Consider the following 26,975-nt stretch of genomic DNA (forward strand, 5'->3'; position numbering starts at 1 on the left):
CTTAATCTGCTCCAATTTGTGCATCTGCTTCTCAAAAGCCTCTCAACGCTAAAATCCCATTTGTTTCCCCCCTTTAACATGCTTGTTCCAATTTATTCTCATGCTAAGATGATTTTGGGAAACAAAGCCCTTGATTTTTTTTCTTTTTTATCTTAACAAGATTGCAATTATTAAGTGCTTTCTTGCATGAAAAGATCTTGAATGTTTGTTTTTTTGGTTGCCAGTCAGCTGTGACGCATGCTGTACTGAATATCTAACACACACATGAGGATCTGTGGCTCAGCCCTCGTCTGTTATTGTCACTGGCAGCTGACAGGAGGTGTAATAAATATCCTGTGACAGTGGGACCTTCAGGACTCGGCCCTGTCGCGCGGCGAATACCTCAGCGGCCGCTGCCATTGAGCGTTAGTGAATACAGTATTGTGAGCGAAGGATCGATCTCTTACTCTGCCTTCTTGCGTTTGTGGTAGGAGCGTCTCCAGGGGTTCCTCCAGGTCTTGCGTTTGGCGAGGGCCAAGTCTGGGAGGAAGGCGGCCAGGGATCCTTCTATCTGGTCCGGCTTGCCGCACAGAGCGTGCTCAGTAGAGCAGTAGTACGAACACTCGCCGTAGAAACAGACGTTGTTGGCTGAAAATCAGAGGGAGAAAAGAGAATGATGCGGCTGCTTTGTTGAGTCATTGTTAATGAGAAAAAAACTATGTGCATTTTAGTGTATTCTAATGTGCTGCTCAATGTTAAATACTTTAAATGTGACTATACACTCTTTTTACCCTTTTTGAATCCACACCCTTCATACATATAAAGCCCCATTTGCACAAGATTAATATTACCTGGGGACATTCAGTGGCTTGTATTAATTGCTGAGATTGTCAGTAATTTTAATCCTGTGAGAATTTGCCATGTGTATAATACGTAAAGTAAAAGTTGCATCGCTAATTAACTGCCGCAGCTTTGGAGAAGGCTACGGTCCCCTGATAATACTAATCCCATGCAAATTAATATCTCAGTAATTCAGGGCACAAAAGTAGCTTTGCACTACATTATGAACAAAGAAAGAGTTTCTTTTCTGCTTTGCTTTGATTATTGCATGTTGAAGAATTGTTGCAGGTTGCACAGTTGCTGCACATGTAGGCAGTTCATTATGTTTTCATTCCTAGACTGTCACAGCAATTCGATTGATGGTTGTAAAAAGGCATATATCATGTTTTAAGCAGGCATTCATTGATATTAATTCTACTGACATAACAGCCACTAGACAGACTGGAATATATTTATATTTGTGCAGCATTAATCAATCAAATCTGGGGGTGTGGCGAGTTCAATCTCAGGTCATCCTGGTTAAACCGTTTCCCCTCCAAATCACCTCCAAAACGCTGACTCTGCCACTCTTCAGTGTGTACCTGGTGATATGAAGAAGGTCCTCCAGAGCTTCTTGTCTCGGGTGACGTCTCGGATCTCCTTCGTCATGTTGACCAGCCTGCCGGCCACAGGAGGCACGCGACGGAAGTCCAGGATCCTGCAGGAGAGAGACACACACAGAGGAGAGACACACACAGAGGGTTAGCTTCAAGAAAACAGGGAAACAGAATCTGCATCAGTCACGAACACAGACAAAATGCTGCTTTGTGCTCAGACTCAGACTCAGACTACTTTATTGTCCGTTAAATTTACATAGAATGGAAATTCGTCTTTGGCACTGGCATAAAAGACAACGTACACCATACACAACAATACACAGTAATTATATTGAGGTATACATTAAGGTAGGTTAGAATCTTAAAGTGACTGAGTGGCAAGTGGCAGTAATAAAAGTGATGAGTGGGTTGTTCTTCCACTGGCTTGTAAGTCTGTTCTAACCATCACAACAATGCATAATACGCAGCAGTACTTGTGTTGCGGAAGCGCCCCAAACTTTGACCACTTTTAACCACTTTTAAAACCTTTTTATTCTGCACTACTGCCTATGCAACTTGATCTTTATTCTCTCTTTATGCATTAGAATTCTTTATTTATTCTCTCTTCTTGTACACTTTATTATCTCTTTTTATTTGTTTGTTTTATTTATCCTGTATTTCTTATCTATTGTCTTGGGTACCTTCTGTAAAGCACTTTGAATTGCCTTTGTGTACAAAATGTGCTATATAAATAATCTTGCCTTGCCAGGTTGGGAGAAGCGCCTTGTCAAAGCGATGTCTGGGACTGTACCTATTTGTATTTTTTTTGCTTTTTGGAACAATTCAGCAACCAGGATAAACCATTCCAACTGGGGAAAAAAAACTTTCCACCCCAGATGGGACTCGAACCCACAATCCCTGGCTTAGGAGGCCAGTGCCTTATCCATTAGGCCACTGGGGCTGACAGTAATAACACACTGGACAAACTGGTCATGTAACAGATGGTTATCACCAACAGGGGGCACTACAGCCTAAGCAGTGACCTCAGCATTACCACAACACACACTGGTAAAACTCCCAGTGGGTTTTTTATGTGGCTGCAATTCTAACATCAAACACATTTTTAACTTCCACACAACTTCCTGATATAAATAAGGCCCTTTGAGATATAGGTTCCCTCTCCCTTCCGTTGTTATTATTGCATTCAATCTTGCGAGGCCAATGTGATAGATGTGGGGTACCATTTTGTGTCCTTGCATCTTTTGACTGGAAACTAGCAATTGTGTGTGTGCGCGTGTGTGTGTGTGTGTGTGTGTATGAGTGTGAGGGAGGGAGAGAGAAAAATAGAGGTTTAAGAAAGCAAACAGTGTCTCGGCCGATTTCTCCGACTGACTGATGGCATATGGCTGTCTGTCTGTCTGTGTGCGTGCTTCCTGCTCATTTTATGCATGTGCAGCCCCTTCTGTCAGTACAACATCAGCACGGGCTCTTTAAAAATTTATCCTTCTGACAACACCTAATGGCCCAGGCCTGAGGGCAGAGAGAGAGAGAGAGAGAGAGAGAGAGAGAGAGAGAGAGAGAGAGGATGGAGGCAGGGGAATGAGAGGAGAGAGACTGAGAGAGATTGGGAGAACCAGGTGAATAGAGACAGAAAAAGAAAAAGAAAAAGAGGCAGCCGTTGACAGACAGGACCATCTAACATGAATGATGCCATCATGATGCAGCGTGGCGGTGGGTGGAGTGAGACATCGAGACAAAGACACACACACAGTCATGTCTCCTTCCACCTAGCTGTCAGACAGACAGACAGACGGACAGACAGAGAGACAGACAGACAGGTGGACAGACAAACAGACAGACAGGCAGACAGACAGACAGACAAGAGGACAGACAGACAGACAGACAGAGAGACAGACAGACAGGTGGACAGACAAACAGACAGACAAGAGGACAGACAGACAGACAGACAGACAGACAGGCGGACAGACAGGCAGACAGACAGACAGACAGACAAGAGGACAGACAGACAGACAGACAGACAGACAAGAGGACAGACAAGAGGACAGACAGACAGACAAGAGGACAGACAAGAGGACAGACAGACAGACAGGTGGACAGACAAGAGGACAGACAAGAGGACAGACAGACAGACAGACAGGCGGACAGACAAACAGACAGACAGACAGACAGACAGACAAGAGGACAGACAGACAGGCAGACAGACAGACAGAGAGACAGACAAGAGGACAGACAGAAAGACAGGCAGACAGACAGACAGACAGACAGACAGAGAGGCGGACAGACAGACAAGAGGACAGACAGGCAGACAGACAGACAGGCGGACAGACAGACAAGAGGACAGACAGACAGACGGACAGACAGACAGACAAGAGGACAGACAGACAGGCTGACAGACAGGCGGACCACGCAGCACTGCCTGGCCTGCTGGGCCCGGGCCTGCTGCCATGCTAAAGCGAACACTGCTGGCTTCAATTTCCTCGCTCATCACTCACTCTCCTTTCTCCCGTCCTTGTCCTCTCAGTGGACCTTATTCCCACGGAGGCCATTTTGAACTGACGTCACACTCAGCCCAGAGGAGCCCAGCTATGATCTACTGTTGTGTAGCCTACATCATAAAAACATTGGGAATCTGACAAACTTTTATAATTTCACAGATTCCCAACTGAAAAGCGTATTAGAAACGAATGGACCTCAAGAATTCAGAGCAATGTTCACATTTTAATGTATTGTATTTGACCCACTATAGTTAGCTAGCGGAATCTAGCCCAGGTAGCTAGCAAGTAGCTAACGAGCGAATAAGCTAGCTAACTTCTGCTAAATTCAAGTAGCTGTTGTTCCCGAGACTGATAGCTAATTTGATAACTGTTAGGTTTATCTTAAGTCCTTACTTGTTGAAGTAATGCTAGTTTTATAGGCTATACGCCAACCTTTCCCACCCTGGGTGTTCAAAATGGCCGCCATGGGAATAAGGTCAGTATCTTTGATTTGCTCTCTTTCTCCCACCAAATGTAGTTATTCCAAGGCAACAAATACCAAATTTATAACCGAGCACTCCCCCTTATTCAATCACATAATTAATGATGCTTGTAGCAGTGTATATAAAAAGACAGTGGCTGTGTGTGTGTGTGTGTGTGTGCACAGGCCCGTGCGAACGCTGCTTTTAAAGAGCCTATGTGTGTCTGCGGCCCCCTGGGAGGCAGTGTAGCCTAAGCCTCTGCACCAGCAGCAGCTCTGTAGCCAGGCTCTAATTTAGAACAGACAAAATAAGAGAAAAAAAATAAAGCGCTGCTGCTGGCAAGCCCTGCCTGGCTTATATTTAGAACGGGCACAGGGCCTTTCATGCCTTTGGTTTCCTCCTTTTCCCCTTAACCCACACATATGCCGGGAGTGTGTGTTTGTGTCTTTGCATGTGTGTGTGTGTGTGTGTGTGATACTGGAGGACCAGATGTGTAGCAGACTGGTAAAGAAAGCTGCTGCTAATGCTATTGCTGCTGAACTGTGTCATTGTGCCTGAAGGCAGGCTGGATTCAACATCACTACCCTCTGTGTCCCCCCTGTGCGTGTGCATATGTGTGTGTGTGTGTGTGTGTGTGTGAACTCGGTGTCATCTTGTGTGTGCCAGTAAAGTATCACCTGCATTCACATTACAACACAATCCCTGGGCTCATAACAATCTGCAGCCCCGGTGACGTCAGCTCCACTTTAACAGCAACGCCGCCACTAAACTCATTGCTTTCTCTCGTCGATCAAAAAGCCTCGTGAGGTTTTCTCTTTTCATTAAAGTCTCTCCCTCCAGCGGGCGGGCGGGCGGGCGGGCAGGCAGGCCATAAAGTGTTAGCCTTGTAAAGGCAGTGAAGTCAGAGAGCGTGGTGGTTAGCTAAGCGGAGAGGCTGCAGTCATTGTTCAGTCAGATGCTAGCTGCGGGAAGGCGGCATTCATTCTCCATGAGTCACGGCCTCTCGGTGCTCCCAGCCTTTACTGTACAGACCCGACTCGCACCGCCCGGCGCTTTTTAAAAAGAGATGAGCTTCTGAGGGACTGGGATGGTGAAAGGGAGAAGCAAGTGTACAAATAAGCACACACACACACACACACATACACACACGTTTGTATTACTATACTCGCGAGGACCTTCCTTGACTACATTCATTCCCCAACCTCAAAAATCCCCTTTCTTTACTCTAAACTTAATCCTAATTCTAATCTTAACCCTAAATTTAAACTCTCTCTAAATCTAATTCTAATCTTAAAGTAAAAGTTGAAACCGACAAAATATCTATCTTTCAATCCTTTGACACTAGATCCTCATGAGTCTAGACAAGAGGGACTGCATGTCCCGCCGTAATCACCATGATATATTAAACATCACCAGTTATGCTAATGAGGTCATTAATTAAGATGGTTAATATTTTGATGTCAACATACTTGTCTTGACATAATATATGGGCGGTATTAATATAAACTCTGTATCTAAAAGCAGTAAGGAGTTACAGTGGTTTTCTAATTAATATGTAAATGTATGCCCTCATTAATATGCAGATTTATGCAGCAAGGTGCTCCAAAATCTAATCAGACTGTCTACTGTATAGGGGGAACCTGTGGTGTAAGGTATGAAGTCGCACACATACACACACACACACACACACATACACACACACACACACACACACACACACACACACACACAGACACACACAGACAGCCTAGAGTGAGTGATTGGCTAATGTTGGAGAATCCAGGTGTGCTCATGTCTTACCTGTCCAGATGAAAGGCAGCGATCTCAGCGTTGTGTCTTTCGAAGTCGGAGAAGTAGAAGAAGTCCGGAGGGGTTTCCTGCTCCCGGGTCTGCCTGCAGGGGCACAGGGTCAACATACACCGAGAGGTCAGAGGTCGAGTACAACCTTCAAACAAAGCCACATGGTATCCAGGAAGCATCTGACAGGCGGCAACATGCAGGAGGCGAGGCAAGTTCAACGTCAACCCAAACAGGCTCCAAAGTTTCACAATATGATATTATGTCACAGTAAAAAATCACACTGAAAACACACAAAAAAAAGTAATTTAGTCTCATATTCAGCCTTCAAATCTTACTTTTCTTAAAACAAGAGAAACAAATTCTGCCAATGAGGTGAGATAACTCTAAGAATAAGGCAGATCACTGCACTACTATGAAAAAACTTGTTTGCAAAAGTTGATTTGCATTGGAAACAAATGAAATGATCTAACTTCACTGGCAGATTTTTGACTTATTGTAAGAAAACTTTTGCAGTGTGGAAACTGTTTTGAGGTGATATCAGAAAGATATTTACTGTGGGTCCCGAGTTCACAAAACGATGCAGGTAGCAGCTCTGGACGACTACAGACGTTTCCACATAAACTATATATACTGTGTTTGTATACTACCGGTGCACTGGGACACAAATCAATCTTATCTTGACGTCTTCCACCAAGCGTTTCCACACACCTGTCACTCCAGACCAGGAGAGAAGAAGACCGAAAGAAGACTCTGACTTCACACGAGTGTACCTCACACTGTGAACACTGTTGGTGAGCAGGAGACACACAAAACCACTCGCAAAATCCCCCATCTGAAGCTACAGTGGGTGTTTTGTGGGGCAGCAAAAGGAGTGGAGACAATTCAAGGTCAAAGCCTCCGTCTGAAGAGTCCACTCCTGTTCTCTCTATCTGTACCTATTTCTGTCAAGCTCTCATCCTCTCACCCCCCCACCCCAAAAAAAAAAAAAACTGCTTTCCACACACATTCTGCCTTAAAGCTCTTACTGGAGGAGAAAGAGGCTCTTAAAGGCTTAAATCCCAGAGCTGATGGAACGTGGGCCAGGACGGGGCAGGACAGACAGGACAGCCGGGGTAAAAAGAGGCGAAGGGACTGGAAGGTGAAAAACGCTCCCGAAGATAGTGCTGGATGGAAGGCAGAGCCGCAGAATACGTCTATTTATTACACCGCAAACCAGACTCCTTTCGAAAAACACAAAGACGGCAGCGCAAAGTCAAATTGTCAAATTGAGTTTTACCTACACACACACACACACACCCGTCTCTCACACTTTCACTTTAAGAATTTTAGCTATTTTGCCTTCCCTTTGCCTTTTTATTGACAACAGGATACACATTCCAGGAAGGCAGTATAGTGTAATGAATTGGACTGTAGCCTCTGCCATTTCTACTTCAGCTAGCTGTGGGAGGATGAGAAGAATGGAAACTATCTTGGCAACTTCTCTCTCTCTCTATTCCCTCTGGACGCCTCACTCTGTTTATTTCGCTCATATCCTCTATCTCACCTACTTTGCCTCTCCCTCTCTCTCTCTCTCTCTCTCACTCTCTCTCTCTCTGCCTTTTCTGTGTCCACGGCTTAATTCTTTGTATCTGTCTGGCTCTCTCTTCGCCCTGTCTTCTCAGCTGGCTGGCTGATTGTAGCTCCGCAGCTGTGTGGCTGACATATGCACCAGTCATTAACTAACCCAACATGGAGCCCAGGAACACACTCATCCACTGAAAAAACTGCTCAATTTCCTCCCCTCTCTCTCTCTCTTTCTGCCTCTCTCATCTCACTCCATCTTCTGTCTCCCAGCAAGCGTTTGACAGTCGGAGACATGCAGGAGTTCAACCGAGTTCAACCCAAACAAGCAGAAAATGTTCACAGTGTGATGTTATGGCATGGTAAATACATTAAAACAGCTTTGGAAATTGTTTTGAGCCGCTATCAGGAAGATATTTAGGCCTTGATTTCACAAAACGATGCTTTGGACGACATCTTGACTTTCATTCTGAGATTCATTCTGGGTTTTTCGGAGTTGGCGCAGGTCTTCGTAGCGTCTATCCAACATCAAAATAGTTTCTGGGCTGTCTCTCTTCACTAATACACACTGTATATCTCCTGACAGCCTATTCCTCCCACCCAGTCTCTCTCTCATTTTTTCCCTTCCTCCTCTTTTCGCTAGTTCTCTCGCTCTCTTCCCCTCTCTTTGTGCGCGGAGAAAACACTGCGAGCGGGAGGCTGTAGATCGTATCGCTCTCCTCTCCTGGCTAGCCTTGCTTCAGGGACACAGCTCTCACTCCATCAAGGAAAAATGATACTGACTTTGAAAGCGGAGAGCAGTGTCAATTTTAACACCGGTGGCACTCTGGCTTTTTCGGCAGGGCGATCTCATTCAGTCAAACATATAAACTGACTCGCTCTGTCGCAGTCGCTATCACCGTTTTATCAATATTGTTGGGGGTGAATGGGTGAGATCAGGGTCGGGAATGAATATCTGACAAGCACCAAATGCCTTTAAAATCTGTTTTAAATCTTTTTTTAGACGGTAACATTTGAAGGTTGGATTACGCTTCAAAATGCTCTGTTGTACCTTTCAATTTTGAAGTGAATACCTGATTTTATATTTGCTGCAGTCGAGTGAAAACCTTGTAACCAATCCAATTTTGATGATTTTCACTTGAATTGAAAGACTGCATGTTTCCTCTATGGGTTGAGAAAATTCTCCAACCTCTTGGGCTTACGAAATCATTTCAAAACCCAGTGGATAATGTCAAAAAATACATTTCCATCAAACAAAAATCAAGATTGTGTTTCTTAGTTCCTGAAAAGTTGGAGATACAAGTTTTTCACCCTACCCATTTTTATAAAACCTTGTATCTCCAAAATGTCAACTTTTCAGGAACGAAGAAAGATAATCTTTATTTCTGACACATTTTTTATGAAAATTGTATATTCATGATTTTGCCAGTAAAAAAGTTTTTAGTTTATCAGCTTGGCAGGTGAGCCAAAAAGTGAACTTGGGACACTGAGTGAGATCATTGCAAAATAAAACTAATCTGATAGAGTTGAGAAAAAGACAAATTTTACAAATGCATAAAACTCCACCTGACAAAATGGCTGTGAGTGGAGTTCATAACTGTCTCTGCCTGTACGGGAGCGTAGTCATGGAGATTTCTCGGAGGATAAGCCTGAGTAAACAGTCTGGTGCTGTGATTCATGGTCATTCAGCCTTAAAGAAATCCACAAGCATACTTCACATATTCCCACTACATTGCTGCCTCCATAGGGAAAGATCCCACAGAAAGGTGCTTTAGTCGTGCTTCTATTCCTGGGCTCCAGAACGTATACAGCGTCTTATGGTGGGAATATCTGCAAGTGCCTCTCTCTCTGCAAATATGTCTACTTTCCATCACGATGTGTGTGTGTATCTGTGTGTGTGTGTGTGTGTGTGTGTGTGTGTGTGTGTTATGAGTATACATTTTGTGCGTGTACGCGGGTCACAGCGTTTTTTATGGGTGAAAGCATGTTTATGTGCGGTTATGAATGGATATTTGACATCGGTATTTGGTAGTGTGTGAGCATGTGATTGCGTGTGTGTGTGTGTGTGTGTGTGTAGGTGTGTGTGTGTGTGTGAGACAGCTGAATTGCTCTTTCTCTGCGCACTGGCTCGAGATGCGACCAGCCTGCTGCACTTCTCCCAGTGACTGTGAGCCAGGAAGCAGGAGGGCTGGATAATTACTGTGAGACACATCCAATTCAAATGTCAATAAAGTTATTTAGAGCGTGGCGTCACACCCCCCCCACCCTCCCCACTCCACCCCAACACCCTCCATCCCCTCCACTGACCGAAATGGATGGCACATGAAAAGAGGGAAGGGAGTCAAGTGGGGGGGGAAGGGCAGCGTCAGAGAAGAAGAGTACAGTACAATGTCTCTCAATGCTCTTTGAACTAACAAATACGCAGCTGTTATACATTATGTAACGCTCTGTTTTCATCCACCGACAGTAGCACCTGTGTTTCGTGGCGAACCCGGAGTGTGGGTTTTGATCAAGCGAATGATTATGCGCGGGGGGGGGGGGGGGGGGGGGGGGGTTGGCAGGCACGCCGCCGTCGTCGTCAGGCGGAGGAAACATACATAAATGCATGACCGCATAATAAAGTCCTGGTCGGTAGCTCCATAAATGTTTGAATACACACAGTAAGCACTAAGCTTCGGGGAAAACAGAAGAGGAGGCAGAGATGCCGGTTGCTCAAGAGCTACTAGTCTCTTTCACTTCGGACTGCCTGGTTGAGCTTAACCTTTAAAATATTTACAAATCCACAGCGGATTTATGTTGAATGGTAAGTGGATATCTTGCGCCAAGCTGCCGATAGACTGCCAGCAGAAGCATAAATTTCCCTTCCTCCTCAGCAAGGTTTTTGAGGCACTCTAGACCCGCCGCTCGCTCTACTGTAAAGCACAAAGAGAGAGAGTGTGTATTTTTGGAGCGGGTTTCGGTGGCTCCGACATCACAGCTTTTATCATCGGTAGCAGGTGAGATGTAGTGAGCCGGGCGTGCCCAGTGTGACCCCGGCCCCGCTGTAAACACATAGTTTACACTGTGGTGGGGGGGGTCAGACAGCTTCTTGGCTCCGCTTCCCGAGCTCCGAGGGGCAGCAGCTCCACACAGCAGTGTGAGGATAGAGAGGTCTGCCTGTACATACAGTACAGAGCATCAGTACATACATGAGGGAGAGGGAGAGAGGGAGGGAGAGAGAGAGGGGAGGGAGAGGGAGAGGGAGAGGGAGAGAGGGAGAGGGAGAGGGAGAGAGAGAGGGAGAGAGAGCGGGGGAGAGGGAGGGAGAGAGGGGGAGGGGGAGAGAGGGAGAGAGAGGGAGAGAGAGAGAGGGGGGGGTGAGGGAGGGAGGGAGAGAAAGCGGGGGAGGGAGGGAGGGAGAGAGAGGGAGTGAGAGGGAGAGAGAGGGAACGAGAGGGAGAGAGAGAGGGAGGGAGAGAGAGAGAGATAGAGAGAGAGAGAGACCGAGAGAGAAGGAGAGAGGGGGAAGGGGAGAGAGAGAGAGAGGGAGGGAGAGAGAGAGACAGAGAGAGCGAGGGAGAGAGAGAGGGAGGAAAGAGAGAGAGAGAGCGAGGGAGAGAGAGAGGGAGGAAAGAAAGAGAGAGAGAGAGAGAGAGGGAGGGAGGGAGAGAGAGAGAGAGGGAGAGGGAGGAAGAGAGAGATGGAGGGAGAGAGAGACCGAGAGAGAAGGAGAGAGGGGGAAGGGGAGAGAGAGAGAGAGGGAGGGAGAGAGAGAGACAGAGAGAGCGAGGGAGAGAGAGAGAGGGAGGAAAGAGAGAGCGAGAGCGAGGGAGAGAGAGGGAGGAAAGAAAGAGAGAGAGAGAGAGAGAGAGAGGGAGGAAAGAAAGAGAGAGAGAGAGAGAGAGAGAGAGAGAGAGAGAGAGAGGGAGAGAGAGGAGATAGGGAGGGAGCGGGGTGAGAAGATGAGGAAGAGGCATTTCCTTTCGCCCTGTTTTTAACATTTAGTTAAAGCTGCACCAGCCAAGAGTTTTATGCAAAAACACATTTGTCTAATGTAAAAACACATTTGTCTGATCAGCCTAAATCACAAAGTAAGGCTGCAACAAACTAAAGAGTATCCCATCCCCCTATTTCAGACCCTGTAGATTCACATCATTTGCCCAAATTAACTTCTGTTGTAAGGTATCAACACTCCTCCGCCCACAGAAAGTGACAAATGGAAACTTAAGAGTGAAATACAAACTGTCTCCCACACAGCAGCGAGCAGCACCAACATTAGATCTTTTGTCTCTCATTTCTTTGGTTTCCAGAGGTGTCGTGTGCAGTTTGCTGCTATTTCTAGGCTTTAAAGTGTTTGCTGCTATTTCTAGGCTTTAAAGTTCACATTTTTCAAACAGTTGCCTCTCGCTGCTATTTGGAGCCGCCTAGTGTAATGACTTTGTCACCTTGTTAGCCATATCATAATGTACACCTATGTAGCCTAACGATAAATGCAAACAATGTAGGCAACATCTTTTATCTTTATATCAAACTCTCACTACTTTTACTTCCTGGGAAACAGTGTATTTTTAGTGGTTCCTTCATGGTGTACCAGTAGGAGTACTTTTACATGAAATTTCCAACCAATAATACCATGACAGATCCCCACCCCCCTTCCCTCCGCTGCTCCCATCATGTAAAACCCGCAACTTCACAACTTTCAAAGTGACAAATTGAAGTGGCAACATGGCACTGCGGTGCATTTTTGGGTGTTCATCCCCCCAAAAAACCCTGTTTCCTTTTCCTAAGACATCACGGTTGTGTCTGGAATTCATTCATTTTGAAGAACGTGGGATCTGTGTCAGCTCCAGATTCTGCACAAAGCACTGAGGTACGACATCCCGTTTAACCCGAAAACAAGAACGAAGCGGGACACCGTCGGAAAAAAGCCGTTTTCCTCACGACTTCAAGAGAGAATATCTTATCCGGCGTGATGTATAATCATTAAAAGCGGCTGAGGGGAGAGAACAGCTATTTTGTGCGTGCGTCATCTTGTCATAAGCGCGCGAGGCCACGCCGGGGAGAGGAAGTTTTGTCTAGTTTCAAAGTCAAACTGCCAATCGATCACCATAAGCCTATAGCTGCGGTCGCGGGCCGCGCTGTGGAGGAAAGCAGAGCGGAGGAGGAGTAAAAAGATATGCTGTAAAATATAAAAGGACAAGGGCATCTTCCAGCCCCAGCGGGTTCCCACCAAAGGGCTGACTCCACACACTTGTCACACATCATCCGTCAAACGCACGGGCACGGCGCTCTCACACACACACACACACACACAGAAAACGTACGCACACAAACATACACACATACTGTACATGCACACACACACACACACACACACACACACGCTGGATGAGGAGAGGCGGCGGCGGCTCGCTTTGTGGGGAAAGAGGTTTTTTGTAATCCTCAAGGGGGGGATGTTGAGCTGTGAGCGGTCAGGTGAGCTTTAAATGCAAGAGAGGGGAAGATACCGAATCTTTAAAGAAAAAAAAAAAAAAAAAAAAGAAAAACACACTGCTGGATATGAGAGAGGAGGTGCTACACTGTTTTATCTCAAGCATAACATGTGTGAAGGCTGACCTTTGGAGCGATGACATTTGATAAATTGAGAAAAAAAAAAGGCGTTCCTCCAGCAGACGAGACACCTGTCCCGCACGTTTTGCGTCTTTGCCGCTAAATCCCTCCGCCGCGCTTTTATGTTTACGACAGCGATTTGGCGCTCAAATGGAAAGCTGTGGCAGGCGGTTTGGTATGGATGTGTGTGTTGTATATACAGTGTATGGCGTACGGATATATGACATTTGTGTGTGTGAGACAAGAGATGGAGAGGAAAGAATGAGACAAAAAGAAAGAAAGAGATACAGAATGGAGGAAAGGAAGAGAAGGAGGAAGACGTTTTCTTTTCTGTGATATTGGCCTTTCATTAAATCTTGGATAGCGGCCAGTGATGTCGTCCACTGCTGATATAACAGAGCTTCCTCCCTGACCACAGCTACTATAAAACAGTCTGTAAAACCTGCAATGAAATTTTATTTTCTTTGCATGTTTTATTTACTCATTTAATTGTTCCGTTATGTTTTTTTTGTAAATTAATTTCTCATTTAAAAAGGCAGTGATCCATCCCAGAGTTTTCCTACCATTGAGCAGCTGCGGTAGGTCACCCTGGTTTAAAGAGCTGCTAACACTAAAAATAATTTAATTATCCTGTGTTTTAATGGGGTTTTAGTGTCACGCAATGGTCCAAATGCTGCTTCAGAGGCTTTTCCACCCTGAGAAGAAGAAAATTCTGAGGGGAAAAACTGAATCCTTGTATTTTTTTTGGTATGAAAAAGGCTGCACTTAGAGATATTGATCGTTTGAGTCTAAAAAAATCGATTATCAGCCTTCAAAAACTCATATCAGTCAAAACTGACTGAAAAGTGTGTAAAAGGATAATTTGTCAGGTAGTAAAAACGTCACTCAAGGATTTTTTTTTTTTAAGCTAGCGCACCACAAATGCCCAAGGGCTTTCTAAGTAACCTTCACACAGTGATCCAGGTGTGTGTGTGTGTGTGTGTGTCATGTCTATGTGTGTGTGTGTGTGTTGGCTTGGGTGATGTGTAGCTGTTTCTAAGTGTGATAGCTGTCACGGTTCCCGAGGCACGGCAGCGCTCTTCCTCCTCCTCCTCCTCCTCCTCCTGCTTTACTCCCTAACTCCTTCAGATCCAGGCCTGACATACAGAGAGACAGCTGTTTCCTCCCAGCCAAGCTCTCTCTCTCTCCCTCTCTCCCTCTCTCTCTCTCACACACACACACACACACACACACACACGCCAGAGAGACAGAGTTGAAGAGACACACAGAAGGAGAAAGAGACACACACAGCCACAAATATGCATAAATACACACAAAAAGAGAGAGACACACGCCCAGACACACAAATACACACACACACATGGCAAGTGATGAAAGAATAGGGAGCAAGCTAGCTGACAGCTAGCCTGACTGACACACACACACACACACACACACACACACACACACACACACACACACACACAGACACACACAAAAGTCCCTGCAAAAACCACCGTTAAAGCCTGACTCCCATCTAGAAATTAGCTATTCTCCTTGGAAAACAGCAATGTATTCATGCTAAATGCGCACTCCTGCAGAGACGAATTCATAGACATTATCATAATTCACATACATTATTCACATTACCATATGTATGAATAAAGATAATGTGAATATTATGAATTATGTAATACAGTTTATGTTAAAAACTACATTCTGTTTTAATATCAGCCTCTGTTGTCCTCAGGGGCAACACCATGTAAATACGTCCCTCTTGAATAAGTAGCCAACGCCTTCAGAATACAACATATATATATATATTTTCATCTGAGCCACTTCAAAGAGGCCTGTGTTTTAGCTAAAAATAGTCCTAAATGAAAATCACTGAGCAAAACACAGCTATTAGAGGTTTAGCGCGTGGCAAGACACCATGAAATGTGTTTGCTGTGAGATCTGGGCGGGCAGGAGGAGGCTGCGCTGGAAGACGCCTGTTCCACTAGATTGTTACTGAGAGGCTTTTACGGTGACAGCAAGAGACAGGGGACTGAAAGGTGAAATGATTCGGCACCGGCAATATAGGGTAGATCACACACACACACACACACACACACACACAAACACACACACACATACAGTCAGAAACAAATGGTGGCTGTTGCCGGAGCAGCGCTGATGTTTGATAATCCTGAGACAGGGAAAGGTTCGCATGTCATTCTGTTGGAAAGCACTTAGAGTAATAATCCCCAACATTTGCTTTATAAATAAATGTCCATTTTGTTAGTCTAAATCTCCAATTGATACAACGCAACAGTGATCCAGTCAGTCTACACCCAGGTCATGAAGGCTTTTACATTTGCTGATCTAAACAGCCGGGGTCTGGTAGGGTTTGACGCAGCAAAACACTAGTTTGTTTGAAATAAACAGAAGAAGAACTGGGTTACAGCTACAAAAGCTACAGAAACTCAAACTTCATCAACAGAAAACCCAAGGAAAAAGATGTCACAGTCCCGCCCACTCTGTTTGATTGACAGGTGATCTCTGGGAAGTGCAGTGCAGCAACTGTTTAGCACCAATGTCTCCAAAAATAATATTAAAAAAATTAGGATTTAGCAGATTACCACTTTAACTTTCACAAAATAGGGCAACCCCTGCTGCTATGTGTCTGCTCACTTGGACTGTAATCAAAGTGTTGATGGATCTGCATTGTCATCCTCTCTATATATACCAAGTCCCTCGCAGAGAGGCACACACATGCATGCATGTCTACACACACACACACACACCTTCCACACATCCCACACACACGCAGCACTAAGCTGACAGGCCTGTTTGATAATATCCCAGGAGCAACAACGCTCAATACTCCATCAGGCCTCCTCTTCCTCTCCTCCTGCCTGAGCTGTTGTCATGTCATCCTGTAAATATCCTGGGCAGATAAACAGGCCATAAAGATGAAGCCATCATCTCAACATAATCTGAGACAGATTTACCGCTGCCCCTGACAGCCAGCTCTATCTCCTAATCTGTATCGGAGGCCTCCTCCCTACTGCACATGTCCTAATGCAGCGTCTCTTCTCGTTTTATCTTCCTCCCTCCTTTCTTTCTTTCTTTCTTGTAAATAAACATCAACACGGCTCCTTCTGTCTGTATGTCAAGTTCTCACTTTCTCCATCTGCATTTTACAATCAAAAACAACCCAACGCCCTTACTGTCTTCACTTCATTTCAGCATGCATACCAATCCCACACATGTGTTTTCTATAAGGTTTGGCGGGGAGAACATTCATACTATGGTGGAAGACAACGGGCCGAGACTCTTCCAGGAGTCCTCCATCCAGAGCGGGAATATTCCTTGGAAATAACCAATCATTTCTCATTTCATTTAAAGTGCATCAAAGCCACCAGGAAATCAGGAAGGGCTCCAAGTTAATTAAATTGCCTTTGATTAAAAATTGAGCTTGAGAATGCAATTAGGCATTTCAAAACGCCTAATATCATCCCTTCCACCTTGAAGCTGGAGTGGAGTGGATGAACGGAATGCAGGATGATGGATAAGGAGAGAGGGACGAGGAGGGGATGGATGGATGGATGGATGGATGGATGGATGGATGGATGGATGGATGCATGCATGGATAGATGGATGTATGGATGGATGGATGGATGGATGGATGGATGTCTACTTCAGAGTCCAAATGTTGAGTAGCTTTTAGCGGAGGAAAGCATTTAAAATGAGGAGGGGAGAAATGGACAGGTGAGAAGTGAAGGAATGGATAGATAGATAGATAGATAGATAGATAGATAGATAGATAGACAGAGGTGGAGGGAAGTGAAATTCTCCTAGCAATTCAAATTTTTCCAGGTTTTCCACAGAGAAAGAAGAAATCCCATTTTCCATGCGCTAAATGAAAATACGAAACGCAAAAAGCATGATAAACATGCAGAAGATTTGAAGTGAATCTCTTAACAGAAATGTAAACATGCATCATTGAATTCCTATATAAAGGACAACTGAACCAGGCACCGGCGTTTCCCTAATCTCCATTTCTAAAGCAGAGGTGGATTACATGTGTGTGTGTGTGTCTTGGTGAGTGGGAAGGAGAGATGATGAATTTCTCCTATGGTATAAAAGACGATCCTTAATCTTCGCCATTCATTCAGGTTTCAAACACTTGACATCAATGAAGCACTATAGCAGCATCAGTCAGCTAGCTGTGTATCAAGCAGGGCTGCATATTGACCAAATAATCACATTAGGATATGCACTTCAATGGACTGTGCTATATACATATACTATGTATATATGGCTGAATATTGCATTTGTAATATGTATTATGATACATGCGGATACAGCTTTTTCTACAGAACTTCTTTTCTAGAGCTTACAAAATTGTGTTAAGGGGAGAAAATGAGATGCTAATGCTTAGGATTTGCTCTGTTTGAATAAATCAAAGATTCTCTCTGATATGCAATTTGATTTGATGTGTAGGTCAAGGGTTCTGCACTGCAGCAGCATACTTGAAACACCTCTGCCAACAAGAAATAAACTGCATCTCTTGTGATGTAGAATTTACAGCAGTCAAAAGTGCAACTTCAATACTATTTTGATTAACTGAACGGCCCAAATATAAAATGGAGCCGCTTCTACTCTAACGTCAGCTTGTCAACATTCAGCATTTATTTAAAGTAAATGAAAAAAACAACTGAGATGGTAAATAAAAATGGTTAAGTTAATGCACGCTTACCCATTGCTTCTGTCTGCAATTTGTAACAACAAAATTTCCAAAATGTTATGAAATTACACCACTGTTACAGCTACAATAATAGGCTAATTATTACAAATGATTGATTTTAATTTGGGTTAAAAAGGACAGGAAGCATCAGATGATGCATGTCAACACAAAGGTCTGCAGGTAAAAGAAATTCCAGATTGCAATGCAGATTGTAGTTTTAGTTATGCAAACATTTCTCAGAGGCAGAAATAATCTGATTGGTTGAGTCAAACCTCAATGAAGGGGCGGAGCTAAGAGAGGAGAAAGCTAATATTATGAAGCCTAGCGCTCTTCATGCAATCTAGCTACACGAACTGGGTTAGCTAGTTAGCCTAGCTGACTATAAGTTCAAACAAGCCATATTAACCTGTAGATATCTAGGTAAGCTAGCTAGCTAGATGCTGACCTTCCAACATCATGATGCAATGGTCATGAATGAATGAAAAAGAAGTCATAACCATTTTTATTTATATTTTGACCAGGGTTATTTCTTTGCCATTCAAGCTGGGTAGCTAAAACTGTGGTTATTTGGCTCCACCCACTGAGGTTTAACTCAACCAATCAGATTATTTCTGCCTCCAGAGCAGCTCTGCCTCAGATAAATATTTGTATCACTAAAACTCCAATCTGCTTCTACAACACTTATCCCCAACATGCTCTTCAATGCTAAATTACAAAAACTGCAAGAGTATAGAACAGCCTTAATGCAAAATAAACAGTCACGGTTTAAGACAGATTTGTCATTAAATTCAATTATCCATATCTGTAATTGCAGCGTATTTGACTTCATCTGAAGTGCCGTAAGTGCCAGTTTGTAATAATAGTCTCCATTCAGCATCAGAATAGCCAGCAGATGATTAGGGGACCGGCTCGGGTAAAACTGATTGCTGTGGCCTTTCCAGAGCTATTCTGGCTCTGCTGAGTGTGTGCCTTCCACTCAACATTGATCTATCGACCCGCCGTCCAGTAAAACCCAGCAGAGACCAAAAGGTGAGTCTCATTTCTAAACACACGCACGTACACACTCAAACACACAACAGTTCCCATGTATACACACACACACACACACACACACACACACACACACTCACACACACGCACATACAAACATGCGTGCTGATTTTGGATGACAAGATTGATGTAGCCTCCTCTCCTTATTCTCCTTGCGTCAACAATTGCCAGCTGCTCCTGCCTGTGTATGTGTATGTGTATGTGTGTGTGTGTGTGTGTGTGTGTATGTGTGTGTGTGTGTGTGTGTGTGTGTGTGTTCGTGCCCCATTGAACAGGCTTTGTAGTCTTTGTGACAGCGTTGCAATCACCACAGAGTAATTGGAATTGACCAACTCATCCTTGTAACTCTACGGTACGGTAGGTAGGGTTAAGAAAACCAGTGCCATTGTCCTCTCTAATGAGAATTGAGTCGACTCCCGCGGGGTCAAAGGTCAGGCTGTGTTAGGGCCCTATAGCAGACATCACAATATTCACTTAAATAATAGCCACACCCCTCTGTCAGTATGACTAAACCGTGTTACAGCTGGAAGGATCTCTCTCTCCGTCTGGCGCCCAAACCCATCATCTTGTACAAACAGACATTTTCTATCTCCTCCATCTTACACAAATAAAAAATGTGATTTGCTAGAGGTTATTTATTTGTACTCCATCAAGCTATATTAATAAATATTTCCTTCTACAATAAACCTTTCATAACATGTCTGATCATTTTTTTTAAGATGAATAATTGAGGGCTCATCTAGGAGCTAAATACATACTGAAAAATGCAGCTTTCCAACACAGAACATCAGATTCCTCATGCATTCTTTAATAACTATATACAACATGGCTTCCCTGTGTTGTCAACATATATAATTTAGTTTGCTCATCTTTAGATTTTTCAACCGTTCTTTAAACACGTTAGCAGGTTTTCCAAGAGAGAGCTGGCCAAGACTGCAGCAGCACATTTAGCTACAGACAAAACTACAGTAAGTGTGTTTCATGAGAGGGAAAAGGCGATTTAAGACAAGGTGAGAGGAAGAGAAGAAGAGAGAGAGAAAGTGAGAGAGGGAGAGAGAGAGAGAGAGAGAGAGAGAGAGAGAGACTAGCACTTCCAACTGTAATGCAGCATCTCTGAAAAAACAAGAGAAATCTATTTTCCTAAATTCAAAATATGTAGCAATTCTGAAAACTTTCCTCCTAATGGAAAACTACAATATATTCTAGAAGAAAAAAAAAAACAGCGAAAAAAAGATGCATAGCATATGTCCTTGGTAAATTTGTCTATTGATTTAAGAGAAGAGAAGAGAAGAGAAGAGAAGAGAAGAGAAGAGAAGAGAAGAGAAGAGAAGAAGAACTTTATTAATCCCAGAGGGAAATTCAAATTTCATTCAAAATTTAGTGATCAATTAGTATAATGTTGTCATGGTTTGTGTCTGACTCTGGTTATGATCTGTTATTTGTTGTTTATGCTTTGGCAATACATACTTTGGTATTTCTTGAATTGAACTGAGAGAGGAGAAGCAGTTGCACCGTCAACTAAAAAAAAAAGTTAAAGTTAATAAAAATATCCCGTTTCCAAATGATTCATCTTCCACAGTGGTAACCGCTGCTTTAAAGCCTCTGAGAGGAATCGGTCCCTTAAGTTTCAAGTCTTTCTGAAGGCCGTTCCGTTTGAGTGTAACTGGACTTCACTGCTGAATAGTTTCTCAATCCAGTATTTTTTCCTCCCTTGTAAGCTCCCTCTCCCTCGCTAAGCTTTCCTCTCCAGTGTGCAGCTATACGAGCCCCACTCTCTGTAACTACATACAAGCTCTGCTCCTTTACGGCTCTTTCATGGTCATTCTGTCTCTCGCTTTATGTCTGCTTTTCACCCTCTCTCTTCTTCGTTCCCTCTCTCTCTCCTCCCCCCCAGGCAGTCACCGGTGCAGAGGAAAAGCCTGGTTTTTAAAAGTCTGGTTTTTAAAGCTCCATCTTCACACACATATCGCCGCCACAGATCTGCGAGCACGCTTCGGCACCGGCGTTCGCTTCACATCGCACCTTCACATGACACTTACTTGTTTTTTATTTTAGTCAGATGCATAATTTCCCCAGGGGGATTATAACAGTTTTATCCACCTAACCTGACAAAAGTCTGTGTGATACCCGCACTCCAAAAGAGAGTCCAAATCTTCACAAGATCATAATCCTTCGGTTAGATGTTTATTGTGTGAAAAACTTTGCCCTTTTTGCACAGTGAACATCTAAATACGGATTATGATCTTGTGATGATTTTCCTCCACATGATGGATCAGGCTCTGTCTGTCCTTCAAACATGATATCTCAGGTGACATGTAAGACACCGCCGGTCTGATTTTGAGAGCTTCCAGCATTAAAAAAACATGACACAGATGGGCCTGATGGGGGCGCTGTAATTAAAGGTCAACATTTTAAACTCAAACATTACCATCTCAGCCACAACTGGTCCCATTTTGACAAAATAAGGAGGCATTTATGACACATTTTGGCACTGTGTTCTGGCGTTTGAAAACATTACACTGAACTACGACCTTACTGGTCAAATTTTGGCGAAACTTGGAGGGATGATGCATCTAAGCACTGTGTTCTGGTGTTTAAAAAAGAGATGGTGTGTTTTGGCACTGTGGCATTGGCATTTTGTTATATATAATATAATTAAAGGTAAAAATGTCAAACTTTAAAAGGCCATAACTGCTACACCACCAGTCCAATTTTGCTGAAAGTTGGAGGGATGATGCCTCTTGTTACTGATTGGCCCACAGGGCGCCTGCATCTAGGGCTGCGACTAACGATTATTTTCATTGTCGATTAATCTGTCGATTATTTTCTTGATTAATAGATTAGATGTTTGGTCTATAAAATGTCAGAAAATGGTGAAAAATGTTGATCAGTGTTTCCCAAAGCCCAAGATGACGTCCTCAAATGTCTTGTTTTGTCCACAACCCAAAGATATTCAGTTTACTGTCATAGAGGAGTAAAGAAACCAGAAAATATTCACATTTAAGAAGCTGGAATCAGAGAATTTTGACTTATTTTTCTTAAAAAATTACTCAAACCGATTAATCGATAATCAGAATAGTTGGCGATTAATTTAATAGTTGACAACTAAACGATTAATCAATTAATCGATTAATCGTTGCAGCTCTACCCGCATTATATGTTTGTCATTTTTCTTGTTTTGATTTTCTTTTGAAATGCGGGTTATCAAACACTGGATCTCCTCTCCCTGCTCACCCACCACACATGCAAACAAAAAAACGGAAGGACACTGTGGGGGACTTCAGTTTAATATTAACTCTCTCTACCTGAAAAAACTACTTTTGTTAGCACATCAGGAGCGAAAGCCATATGATAACAAGTAATAACGTTAAGCGCAGACTTTCCCTTTGCTGACCTATGAGTTGGAGCTCGGCAGAGAGAACAGGAGGGAAAACTCTCAGACGTAAACAGAGGAGCGGCGAAGATGAAACCCAAACCAATTGCCTTTTTTCCCTCCCTGAACAACAATTACTGCTAATTATCAGCTCTTCTGCTCGCCTCGGCCTCAGCCCTTAGCACTCTGAGCACGTAGCGCACACCCACTCGCTCACTTCTCAGGCCATTCTTCCCCTAGCTCTATCTCTCCCTCCCTCCCTCCCTCCCCCTCCCCTCTCGTCCACGCCGCCTTCATCTGCCCGTAACCAAAACAGCACGGCAGGATGCTGGGGTGTCGCCGAGCCTGATGGGACAGCGTGGGTTCTGGCGCCTTTTCATTATTCATGCCTGCCCTCCTCCTCCTCCTCCTCCTCCTCCTCGCTGTTTCCCCCCTCTGTTCTTCCATCCCTCAATCCCTTCATCCGCCCTTTTGCTCTCGCAGCGTGCAATGGATTTATTAGAAGGTATTACCAAGAAGGCCTGCCGTTACTGTGCTTACATCCTAATGGACACAATGCAGGCAGGAGAGGAGGAGGAGGAAGAAGAAGAGAAGAAGAGGGAGAGAAAAGGTGAGAGAGGAAAAAACGAGGGGATGAATGCTTGGGAAGAAAATAGGGGAAGAGGTGGAGAGAGAGAGAGAGAGAGAGAACACACAGGAGGAAGCACAACAGAGCAACATGGGTGGCAAAGAGACAGAGAGAAGAGAGAGAGAGAGAGAGAGAGAGAGAGAGAGAGGCGAGAGAGGATGAGAATGTGAATGTATTTTTTTTTTTGAATGTATTTTTCATAACCGGCGCCTACAACAAGCCAACTAATTTTGCTTTAATGATGCGGGGGAAATGTTTGGCTTTACTGAAGCAGCGTTATGTATTAACATGAGTACTGGCCTCTGTTCTGTGTCTGATTTCTCTCTCTTCTCTCTCTCTCTCTCATTCTGTCCCTCCTTCCATTAAACCTTTTCGGCTTCTCTCTCTCTCTCGCTCTCTCTCTCTCTGTCTTTTTTTTCTCTTTCCCCCATATAAAGTGAATAAGCCCGCCTTGCTGTAGCACAGTGATGCACAGCAAAAAATCATCGAAGCCCCACGGGAGCGGTCGCTTAATGGGCTACGTTCATCAGCGCGTTGCATCATAGGAGTGAAGGTTGTTGCTCCCGACCTTACACACACACACACACACACACACACATTTACACACACATACATGGACAGTCAGATTTTCCTAATTCTAGGCAGAAAGTTAATGATGACCAAGTCGGAATATCAGGGTGCCAGAGGCCGTCCTTTCCAGATTATAGTGCTCTGTTTGACACAGCTTAATGGCACAAACACACACTGGAGATGGGCGCGGGCCATATTAATCTTCCTTTGAGAGACTGGCCCAGTCACAGGCATCCACACACACACACACACACACACACACACACACACAAGCATGCACATACATAACCACATATTCCCTGAGGCAGCAGAGACGATTCAGTGTGATTAAGTGTGTCAAAGTGCATTTGTTGGTGTACTTGCATGTGTGTGTGTGTAGGTCACGCCTCGGTCTGCTTATTTATGTTCACGCGAGTGTATTTTTGCATACACACACACACACACAAGATGCTATTTCGTGCCATATATCAAAAAACAGAGCATGAAAGCCCCGGCAAAGACACGAGGCCTTCCCCTAAGCCCGTCAAGCCGCTCTCGGAGCTGATAGGCAGACCGGGGCTCGCTGTACCGGCGGCGGCGGCTGCTGGAGGCTGCGCCGCCCCGAGAACAAAGCCCGGGCGCGCCGAAACACGGCCCAGGCCGGCGGCGTCCAAACCCCAGAAGAACCTCTCCGTCGTGCCGCTCATTGTGCCGCGGACTTATCAGGCCGCTCCTGAATAGGACGCGCTAATAGAATTATGACGGGGGAATGAAAGGAGGAGAGAATGGCGGCGATGTTTCTGTTGAGAGCGGATTGGAGTGTTTCTCGGGTTTGGACATATGTTGGAGCCATTGTGCGGGCTCCAGTCAATAAGGCCGTCCCTGACACTAAATGAACTCCCAGGCACGGACTAAAGGCGCTCAGGGGAATCGCATACGCATCTGAGCGAGCCAGGGAGAGAGAGAGGGAGGGAGAGAGAGAGAGAGAGAGAGGGAGAGAGAGAGAGAGAGAGAGAGAGAGATGTGAACCCCAGGCAATGCTATTTCCAGTGAGTTTTGATGCTGAGTGAGCAGGTGGAAAAGTGGAATTTCAAATGCGTACGCAGACACACACACACACACACACACACAACACACACACACATACACACACTACAAGCTCTTTTCCAACATCCACAACCACACACACACACACGCACACACACACACACATACACATACACACTACCAGCCCCATTCCAACGTCCACGCACACACACTCACTCACATACTCTTTTCGCACTCATCACTCTACACTTTATAGCCTGAAGATATGTGTGTGTTTGTGGGGAGTGTGTGTGTGTGTGTGTGTGTGTGTGTGTGTGTGTATCTCCAGGGGAGACGCTGAAGCCGGGGCAGTCTGACTATCTGGAAACAGCTGGACATGGCCGACATTACTTTACATCACTGCAGCACAAAACACAGAACCTCACACTGGGGTCACGCAGCTCAGGAGCGTGACATAATATAGTTTTATAGTTAGTAGAAAATTATTTTTTGTTCTTAAATGTGTTTTAAACAGTAAGATCTCAGATTTGCTTTAAGATATTCCATCACAAAAGGTTTAAATTAAGAAAGGATTACAGGTGCAAAAAAATACTGATCACTTGTGTGTTATTATCACCTTATTTTGGTTGCAAAATGAGATTTCACACATACCGTGCTGTTACAGAATGACTGCTGGCATTAAAGTAAAACTCATTATCGAAAGTTGCTGGCAATCGTTGCTTAATAAAGACAGAAGAGGATGCATTCATTATATTGTAAACTTCTTTGCTTATCGTGTCTATGTACCTTATGCACCAACCACACCAAGTCAGTTTCCTTGTATGTGCAAACATACTTGGCATAATAATGGCATAATAATTCTGATTCTGATTTGTAGTTTTCAAGTACTGAGCAATTAAACGTTAAAAAATGTAAAAAGTTAAGTAGGCAACATTGTACTTTGGCGACCCCTAGTGACAGACGGTAGATAACTGTTAAAGTAGATAACTGAAAGATTGAAGCACTTCATTACCCAGAAGTCATGTAACACAACGACAGCAAACTGCACACTTCTAAACTTTGTTCTTAGTGGCTGGTGAGGAGGTGAAACTGGTGTATTTCTACATAGAAAAGAAGCCTAGTGCAGCTTTAAAATTTTAAGATTGGAATGAACCCATTCAAATGAATTCCTTATCTGTTAGTGCTATGGTCCGTCTTTAGCAGGCCTATGTGATGTTCAGCTGGTCTGTCAGGCCCGGTGCAGGCTGACATGCTGCTCTAGAGTTACTCAGGTTGGCACGGTGCCAAAGCTAAATGGCTCTACTGGGCGCTGAGTCCCATTGTGAATTGGATGGATAATGACATGTCTGCACTCTGAACACAATATCAGGTTTTATATGACACGGCAATGCACATGGGGACTCCCATATGGCAGATTGGAGTTCTAGTTATACAGATATTTCTCAGAAGCAGAGATCCTCTGAGAAATAATCTCATTGGTTGAGTTAAACCTCAACGGGCGGAGCCAAAGAATCAGTTTTTCGGAGTGCCAGTTACCTAGCTGGTGAACTTGAATGGCAAAGACGGAACTCTGGTCAAAATATAAATAAAAACAGAAATGGAAATGACATTTTTTCATTCATTCATGACCTTGGCCTTTATGATGTTGGAAGGTCAACAGCTAGCAAACTAGCTTACCTAGATAGCTATAGGCTAGTATGGCTAGTTTGAACTTGGAAGGTCAGCTAGGCTAACTAGCTAACCTAGATAATTTAGTATGATTAGATTGTATTTTATCAGCTAGTAGCAGAGTGCTAAGCTTCATAATATTAGCTTCCTCCTCTCTTACCTCTTGTCTTTTTCACTGGGCTTCAGTTTAATGTTAATTAGCCAGAAAAACTGTGGTTATTTGGCTCCGCCCACTGAGGTTTAACTTGACCAATGAGATTATTTCTGCCTCTGAGAAATGTTTGTATAAGTAAAACTCCAATCTGCACGCCTATGCATAGATGCACACCATTAAGACTCTTACTAATGTGAACACACATGCATATACACACACACACACACACACACACACACACACACACACACACACCATTTACCCAAACCTCTTAACACAGTGTCCTTGCGTTTCACTCCACCTTTCTCTTTCTCCAGCTGTGTAACGTTACACCATGTCTTTAGGCAGGTTGTACAGCCACCCCACCCACCCAGCCAGCCGTCTGCCTCCTCCTATGTGACCCCATGCAACACGTCTCCGCTGCTCAGCTCGCTTGTCGCACCAGCAGGCAGAACAACAGCCCATGGCAAAGAGC

At 44.3% G+C, this 26,975-nt stretch overlaps 1 protein-coding gene and 1 non-coding gene across 2 annotated transcripts in view; both read right to left on the reverse strand.

Moving 5' to 3' along the window:
• Window positions 1–26,975, reverse strand: part of fam20cb (FAM20C golgi associated secretory pathway kinase b) — a 54,199-nt gene that overhangs the window by 5,528 nt on the left and 21,696 nt on the right. The window contains exons 4-6 of the mRNA XM_071530969.1: window positions 6,172–6,264; window positions 1,401–1,516; window positions 447–627 (exon numbers count right to left, since the gene is read on the reverse strand). Coding sequence (XP_071387070.1) covers window positions 447–627; window positions 1,401–1,516; window positions 6,172–6,264 — 390 coding nt within the window. The remainder of the gene's footprint in view (window positions 1–446; window positions 628–1,400; window positions 1,517–6,171; window positions 6,265–26,975) is intronic.
• trnar-ccu (transfer RNA arginine (anticodon CCU)) lies at window positions 2,283–2,355 on the reverse strand. Its single transcript has one exon. It is a non-coding gene; the product is annotated as a tRNA-Arg (tRNA).

This window comes from Centroberyx affinis, unplaced genomic scaffold (assembly GCF_046629955.1).
Source record: "Centroberyx affinis isolate AG114_WGS23_722 - 3 ecotype Tasmania unplaced genomic scaffold, CSIRO-AGI_Caff_v1 ptg002014l_1, whole genome shotgun sequence".
In the NCBI taxonomy this organism is placed as follows: domain Eukaryota; kingdom Metazoa; phylum Chordata; class Actinopteri; order Beryciformes; family Berycidae; genus Centroberyx; species Centroberyx affinis.